Source organism: Magallana gigas, chromosome 1 (genome assembly GCF_963853765.1).
Source record: "Magallana gigas chromosome 1, xbMagGiga1.1, whole genome shotgun sequence".
NCBI classification, from domain to species: domain Eukaryota; kingdom Metazoa; phylum Mollusca; class Bivalvia; order Ostreida; family Ostreidae; genus Magallana; species Magallana gigas.
Window position 1 is genome coordinate 39,838,217 of NC_088853.1, and position 9,315 is coordinate 39,847,531.

The 9,315-nt window shown below is 31.9% G+C and overlaps 1 protein-coding gene across 1 annotated transcript; it reads left to right on the forward strand.

Annotated features, from left to right (window-relative positions):
- The first annotated feature begins 152 nt into the window (after positions 1-152).
- Positions 153-8,242, forward strand: LOC136273780 (plasminogen-like). Its single transcript, XM_066079178.1, has 6 exons — positions 153-200; positions 1,803-1,949; positions 3,424-3,486; positions 3,764-3,826; positions 5,958-6,191; positions 7,236-8,242. The coding sequence occupies exons 2-6, from the start codon at positions 1,826-1,828 to the stop codon at positions 7,481-7,483; spliced, it is 732 nt and encodes a 243-aa protein (XP_065935250.1). The 5' UTR covers positions 153-200; positions 1,803-1,825; the 3' UTR covers positions 7,484-8,242.
- The last annotated feature ends 1,073 nt before the right edge of the window (positions 8,243-9,315 follow it).

Here is a 9,315-nt window from a genome sequence, read left to right on the forward strand (position 1 = left end):
AATTGTGAGCTTGCTCACAGCACTTCTAGTGTTATTGCCTTTTAAGCATAACAAACAAATAACTATGTTTAATGTACATACTAGTTTAATGCATATACTAGTTTTCCGTCATTGTGTTCGTTTAAAATTGCAGTGTTTAAAACAATATGGCAGAATAAACAGCAATTACGTTCCTTCGATTATTACGGGACGTCATCAAGGTAATTAGAACTATTTCCCTTATCGACTTTAATATTTTTATTATAATATAATGTTATGCATAGTTCTGCCAACACTCACTGAATTAAAGTTGTATTTAAACAAACTTTAAGTAATGTAGAGTGAAATTAAGAGACGTGTTTGGTTGAATTCAATGAAAACACTGAAACTATAACCTCGCATAGACAGCCATACACATAAAATATATTTCAATACTTTTCTTAACAAGAATAATATTTATTTCTTAGCATACAAGTATTAGGATTGGATCTATAATTAATCACAAACGTACAATGCGAACAAAAGCATTGTCTAGCTGCCTAACAAAAAGTCATTTTTTTATAATTGTCGAAATATTTTTTTTTTTCAAATAATGTAAACGTTTATGTATATTTTCAATAAATATAAATTACTGGATCAAACAAAGAGAGATAACCTTGTATTTTGGGTTGAAATAGCTCGTTTCATAATAGACATTAACGGAAAACGGATTTTAATTCAAACATATTTCCCTTCCCTGAAACAAAAATTCCTTTTCGGGGTTTTGTGTATTTGTTATTTAGCATTATTATACCAAAGGTTGTTTGTTTGACCCGGGGAGGGGGGGGGGGTGTATGTCTACAGACCAAAATACATTCCCCCAAAAATATTTTGCTTTGTAACATTTCAAAAATAACTTAAAAACATGAATTAAAATGGAAGTTTACCTTAATATCTAACGTCAACATTATTAAGTTCTATGCAAATATCGGCCGCTAAATAATATTTTCCTCACGCATAGAGACCGATTTCACTGAAGAACTTTTTAGACACCCCACATACTCGGTAGTAAAACTTTCGTTTAAAACAATTATATGACTCCAAATTTTATTTTAATATAAATCAATTAGGAAGTGATTAAACTTTTTAGTGGATTTTTTTAAAAAAACATCTGACAGAGATTCCGACATACATGTATATGGATGTAAAATGTAGGCGGGGAACGGGCGTTATCTTTCGCAGTTCTTTAAGTGGGTCTGAACTAATTTTTAAACGTTATAGACACTTTTGATAGCTAAACTGTATTTTTAGACGAACAAAATGAATTAAATGCACTGCCAATGTTATACATGTACATGTAGTATTCATATTTTATGTCCGAATGGTCTTTAATTCTTAAAAAGAACAAGGAATATGTTTAATAATTTGCTTATACCTTTTGGTAATCAGAAAAAAAAACCTTACATGTAAGTGATGTTTAATTGGGAAGTATTTGTTGTGCTATGGTAAATTACATAAGATAGGTCCTACATGTGCATTATGAAAATAAAATGCAATGTATAAATATTTTACTTCAATATCATTGTTGACATATAGATCTTCAGATTTTAAGCTGAATTACATTGATTTAAACATAAATACATCAAATGGGGAGAGACCTAAGTTGTAAGACATGTACAAGTATGTGTGTGTGTGTTTTTTCTTTCATTTTTAGTTTTGTTTTATTTTTTGAGGGTGTATTTTTTTTTAACTTTTTTATGCGAGGTAAGCCGTATACATTGGGTTTTGTAGTGCCTTTTTTATTGTGAAAATTATTTAATTTCTTTCTAATATGTATTATTTAGCAGATTTTGAACGAACAACGAATATGGTTAAAAAGATGTCGAGCCTGTATTTCATTCAGATGACAATTTTTGTGTGTGGGATTGCATTTGCTGATGGACAGGCTTTGTATGAAAACAAGTACATCCATGAGATGAACCAGTACAATGGTAGGTTTTAACTTTTTACATTACACACACACACCACCACAACCACCACCGATCCACACCAAACCGCACCACAGCACCCAAAACACATACACGCATACACTTCAAGACAAAAAAAAATCTGAACACTACATATGGACGGAAAAATGCATCTACAAGACAAGCACTAAACTTAAATCTAAATTAAATAAATACGCCGACTTTATAAACTTTTAGATTACATTAATTACTATTTGTTCCCTTTATTTCTTTTAGATATCAGTTTAAGGTACTTCACTACACCGAGACTTATACTTTTTAAGACACAACATCACAAGATGGCGATTTACATGTTTTGTTAAACTGTTTGTATCAATCAATTCAGATGTATACCGTCATAGCTCAGTGGTTAAAGTATCAGGCTTGTGAACCGCAGGTCATGAGTTCGAATCCACCTGGGGCTTTTGTTCATGTTTACTGAATGAAATTTTTACAAATATCATTTTTTATCTAAAATTGCGCATTTTGTCGCCTATTTGACATATATACTTCTTATCCATCATGCTTTCTATCAAAATCAAGCAATTTTCTGCTGATTTGAGAAAATATTTCAAGGTGTAGTGAGGCACCTTAATGCTACTTTTGATTGTGAAATTTTTGATTTTGAAATTCTAATTGGAATGATACTTATACAGACCTGTTTAAGTCTAATGTATAAACAAGAGATGTTTGTGAAACACTTATGCCCTCCTCCCTTGGAAACATCCACCAAAAAATGAACGTAAACTTAAATAACTGGAATTTTTCTAAGTCCAAGGGCCATAACTCTGTCGAAAATTGCTCGATCATACCTAAAATCAAACTTGACCTAGATATTATCATGATAAACCTGTATACCAAATTTCATTTTAATATGTTTATCCTCTGCAAAGAAAATGAGCGGAAACTGCAAAAAACTAGAATTCTACGTCAAAGGGCCATAACTCTGTCGAAAATTGATTGATCGTACCCAATATCGAACTTGACCTAGATATTATCATGATTAACCTGTATACCAAATTTTACTTCAATATGTTAATCCTCTGCGAAGAAAATGAACGGAAACTGCAAAAAACTAGAATTTTTCTACGTCCAAGGGCCATACATGTAACTCTGTCGAAAATTGCTCGATCGTACCCAATATCGAACTTGACCTAGATATTATCATGATGAACCTGTATACTAAATTTCGATTCAATATGTTCATCCTCTGCGAAGAAAATGAACGAAAACTGTTGGTGGACCGACCGACCGACAGACCGACCAACAGACAGCAGCAAAGCAACATGCACTCCCTTCTTTGAAGGGGGTATAATAAATGGGCCTAAATAAATTTATAATATTTCCCTGATATTTACATTTAGGAATCTTAAAAAATCAAATGTTATAAGTATCATAATATATAATTTTGTACAAGGTAAAAAAAAAAGAATAAATCTTTTATTTCAACATGCAACAGATGAAAATGATCTAATGCTTACGCAACTGAACAATATAAAGGATCAACTAAGCACTTTAAGAGGTGAGTTTTGGGGCTTTTTTATTTCTTTCTTTGTTGTTGTTTGGTTTTTTAAGCATGGTAAGTTTTTTTTTCATTTTCTTTGTTCTTGTCCATTTCAGACTACACAAATTGTATACATAAAATGCAAAATATTTTTTTTTCGTTCAGATTAAAAAGATTAATATGAATGATTATTACAGATATATATTTTAAATGCTTATATGAGTGACAGAACATTCTTTTGAACACAAGGCAATATGAACTAAAGAGATTTAATCTGAACTTGTACATGTAACAGATCGAGATATGCAACGGCAGAAACAAGTGACCGATTTAAAAGATGAAATTAACTCGTGTAGAGGTAAGTATGTTTAAACAGAAACCTTCATATTTCAGTAAAATTTATCTTAAATAAACAGCTTTATGACATGGTTTCTTTTAAATGGTTTAATATAATCTTGGGTCCATGAAAAAATACCCCTCCTCACCCCCCCCCCCCCCCCCAAAAAAAAAAAAACTAACAAACTAGAGCAAAGCTCGTTGCAAAGCAACGAGTGGGTCTTCCGTTAATGTCGGAAGTAAAGCTGGAAGTTCCTCTAAGAAGCAGAGCTCTTGAACCAATAACAAGAGTAACTAAAATAAAAAGATGAAAAAATCGAATTATTCCTGGTACGACTTAACAAAATCCGAATGATTTTAAGGACGACTTAACAAAAACCCTCCTGATTTCAAGAACGACTTAACAAAAAAAATCCGAATGTGTTCAAGTACGACTTAACAATTATTTTTCGTACGAGTTAACTTTACTTTAAACATTACGCTATTTTTTAAACCAAGGACGCGGAAACAAAATTTCCGGAAAAATCAATATTTAAACCCCGATATCTCTGTAATGCATCGTCCGATTTTAAAACGGATTTCAGTGTTAGATTCAGCTTGATAAGCTCTATAAAACACATGTTCATTTTTGATTTGATCAGAAAATTCATTTTTTCGAAAAATTTGTTTCACTTCCGGTTTCGACCGGAAGTGACGGATTTTTATTTCCAGCCTTATTGCACATGTAAATTGCCAAATTCATAACCACAGAAAATTTCAAGAATTTATCTTAAAGCGTTTATGAGAAATGTCGCGGACAAAATGACTTTTTTTTAAGTTTAAAAATGACGTAACGTCAAAACGGAAGTGACGTTGTTATGGAAACTTTAACATCTTTGAGGCATTATAATTGCACATGATTCCTGAAAGTTTCCTTTAAATAAGTTGAAAACTTTTTGAGTTATGAAGCCGAAAAGGAGTCAGAAAAAAAAGAAAAAGAAAAAAAATAATAATAAAAAGAAACCGAAGAATAACAAGAGGGTCTTCCGTTGAAAACGGAAGACCCTAATAAAAAAATATAAGAAAGAAATAAAGCAAAGTTCGTTGTTAAGCAACAAGTGGGCGTTCTGTTAAAGCCGAACGTAAAGTTTGAAGTTCCTGTAAGAAGCAGATTTCAAAAATCCAGAACAAGGGTATCTGTAACAAATTTATCAAATCTTAACAAATTTGGATTGAATCTAACTGCGAATTATGTAAAAAATAAACAGTTCCATGAACGACCTAACATAACAAATCGGATATGTTCAAGAACTTCTTTGCAATTGTCGAATTTCATTTTGTACGACATTTTAAAAACCTTGATATTTAAACTATGTTCAGCCTAATATGCTCCTATTTTGCTTTAACGACTTATAACAATTATTGTAAAAAACCTATAGCAAAGTTTTATAGCCCTCCTGGTTTTCCCTTTTTTCTTGATATTAAATATAAGTTCTCGTAAATATTAACCTATTTTAAAATATATTTAAACAAAAACAAAAACATTTTTATTACTATCTTTATTCGACGATCAAATGTATTGCGACGTCATCTATATCCAAAATGGTCCGATCATGACGTCATAGTTTAGACCAGATATGCATAGAAAGAGAGAACGGTCTGAGGTAATCCAAATAAAAAGTACAAAGGTGTTCCGGAAAGATAAAATAAAGCGTGTGGTAAAGGGGGAAATAAAGGGTGGTGATACAGGGGATGATAAAGGCTCGTGACACTGTTCATAGCTGGGGTGCTAAAACCCTGTACCCTATACCAAGTTTATAATAAATGTGATTTCGAAGACATTGTTGATATTTAAAAATTAAGCAATTTAAGGTGAAGACGATAAAAACGATAAGGAGATATGTTTTAAAGTGATGTCAACAAACTTATCAAATATGTGCAGTACAAAAAAATGCAATGAATCCAGTTAATAATAATATGAACAGTTTACGATGCGACCGTTCCAGCAAGCGAATCCCACAAAGGAAAAAATTACCCTGGAAATAATGTAATAGAATACACTTTATAAAATCTCAGAGGTACGAAGAACAAGAAGACCCATACGAGATTTGACATGCAAATTACGAGATTTGAAATTTGAGATTCAATTAATATTTTTTAAATTGTCATTTCAGGTGTTAGAGAAGAGGAATGCAGAAGGTCCATACCAGGCTACGATTATACAGGAAAGGTGAACGTCACACAGTCTGGGAGAACCTGTCAAGCATGGATTCTTCAGACTCCGCATTACCATCCTTATACCAGTCTCCCAGAAAACTATTGCAGGAACCCAATTGTTACGCCAAATCCTTGGTGCTACACGACAGATCCAAACAAGCGATGGGATTACTGCGTCATCCCTTATTGTGGTAAAAACCTTGCTGTTTTTGTATTAATATGTAATATTAAGTTTTTGTATTCCTTAATTGTTAACGTCAAAACGGGAGCAATTATCCTAAACTAGTATTTTTTTTTTTTTATAAATATACACTTTAACATTGAGATTTACGCATTTCGTTTGATTTTTTTTTTATTTTTAAAGCTGATCAAAAAGAATTCAGCGATACAAAAAGAGGATAAAACATATCACATAGTTTCCGATGGTATTTTTAGTTTATTGATATTGCATTTAAGGAGGCCGACTTTAGTTTGCATTGCGCATGTTTTTGCGCATTCTAATATAATACAGTTGATTTATACTTCTTCTGAATTTTTTTCGATATCATTTATAAAATTGAACACAATAAACAAAATACAGATAAAAATATTTAGATTTTTAAAGGAAATTTTTTTTAACACGATTTTTACGTTATGCGGTAGGGGAGCATTGCCATTGCGCTTTTATGACGTTATGATAAAATGAAGTTTTGTAGGAGTACGTTATAAGAAATAACATAAAAGAAGAAGTAAAAATTGTACGCTGTTGAAATTTTATATACAGAATGATGCTATCCTCGAGGACATTTTCCTCATTTTTGGAATGAATCCATTACACCAATCATCATTCGTGATGATCCAAATATATAGCAAAATTTGGTGCATTTTAATATTTTGAGATGGTCCCCACTAAAAACCAGACGGTAGAATTTTGTGTTTTTTACATATAAGGTAGGAAATGATATTACTAATCATATATAACAATTTGAGAAAAAAAGCTATTGTAGTATTTTTTTATACTGCTTTGATGTGCGGAAAATGACAGTTTCCTATATATTCCTATAGTAAATGTACCTCTATTTTGAGATGGTCCCTAAAAAGAACCAGACGGTCGATTTTCATGAACCTTCGCAAATAATCTAGAGTTGGTTTAAATTACATATGGTTAAAAAATAAAGAGTTATGCTATTGTAGTTTTTCCGCAAAAAAACCCAAATCGGCCTCCTTAAAATGCGTTCTGATTCTCCTCCTTACAGTGACATGTCCATTGGAATGTCTTCGAAAGAATGATCCCAAGGGCACGAAATACTTTGGAACTCTAAACGTGACAAAAACTGGAGACCCATGTCAGCGCTGGGATTCCCAAACACCACATACACACACATTTGGCCAGCTGTATGATCAAGAAAACTACTGTCGAAACCCAAACGACGACGACGGTCCTTGGTGTTATACGACAAATGCCGACAAACGACAGGAGTACTGTACTGTTCCTTATTGTTAGTTATACTAGTGCAGCAATGTTACCGTGTCCCGGAGCTAAAATACGACTGAAAAACGATGTTATTTGAATTAAAGAAAAAATACTTTGACCGGGAGTATTATCCAAATTCATGAGAACATATTTGTTCAAAAATTATATTTCATGCATTTCTGTGACGTCATATGTACATCGTTGTCACGTGACGTGCGTATTTTAACATAGCAAATTACCAAATTAAATCGATTCGGCGCAGGTGATTAATGGCATTAAATCATAAATATTTAAAAGAAAAATCTTTTGTTTTGTCATATACTATGTAGTTCTTGCTTGGGCTTGAATTAGATATATCATTAAATAAAGATACTGTTAAAACATTTTGCCATGTCGTCAAAATATAGTACATGTTTACCAATTGAAAGCTATTTACATAAAATTATGGTAAATCTTTTGGTTTTCAGGGTATTTTTAACATTGGTATGTATAATCTTTACCATTTTTCGTAAACTATTTTAAAATTGTGTTGATCATTCACCTGCGCCAAGTCGTTTTTTACATGCAAATTTCTTCATTCAGTTGTTTACAAGTAGCCTGGAGAATCTCCAAACCTCTACTTTTAAGTAGTCTTTTACTTTAAGCGATAATTAGATCTGTCAATTTCTGAATACTGATTATTAATATGAATCAGTTCTACAATCTAGCAAACACAGCAGCATCTGTGTAAAGGAAACGAACAGTTATATTACATTATGCTAATTATAATAAAATATAATTAAACATTTATTATACTGGTTGATTTCTTTAAAAAAAGAGGTTGGTGGGCTACAGTCATGCCCGAATTCAACCTACCACCCTAACTTAATAAAAACACTAAAATGTTTGTACTTGTCACGAAATAATTGTCAAGTTGCACCGTTATCCACCTATTGAATTATAGCACTAATGAATCAATCAAACATTGTACAAAATAAAAATCAGATTTGTTAACTTGTTATCCAATGTCTGAAACCAATAACTAACTTTTATTACTTTTTACATTTTCCTTATAATTTTTTAAGTCCCAATTTGGCGATGGAAATAAAAACTTTTTAGTTATTGAAGTTACACTATGAAGATATCATTCATTTAATGAGTAAAGAACCGTCATTGCGTTGTGTTTTTAAATACACTCAATTTTGACCCGTGCGTGCATTTGAATTTCTCGCTGATATGATGAGACATACTTTATTTCTTCCCTTAAATCCACCGTGAACTCCGTGCAGGGTTGTAAGCCTGGACCTTAGGCGCCATGGTGGTGTTCATAATCAGAGTGTTTCTCCCCACTATAGCTTCAATGACCAAGTCAAAATGCAACATTCATATAATTCATATAAAAAGTGCCTGTCAATAATATGTAAACAACGTTGAATTTCATAGCAACATGTATAAAAACTAAATAAATATGGCCAACACTTCCAGTTAATTGATTCCGTCAATCACTTCCGCCCAACACATTTGCATAAATCAGCAAATACAAAAAATATACGCATAGAATAACGTTCAGAGCAAAACAATTCTTACACAAGGCGTTATCGATAATATAAATTTCCCATTTAAACTTCCACGCAAAATATACGCCTTACTGCTCACACAGGTTGGTATAACAGGTAAACGCTTGACAAGGTTATTCCTAACTCAATAATTATTATAAATAAAAAAATTACTAGTCGAATACTAAAATAATGCATAATACGATATGCATTTGAAATACGGTATTTCCTTGTCCACTTGTCAACAAGCTTCATACTGCATTAAAGACGCTTTATTTATGTCGGTATGGTTCTTTTTTCTTTCTTTTTTCTAAAAATTAGAACTGA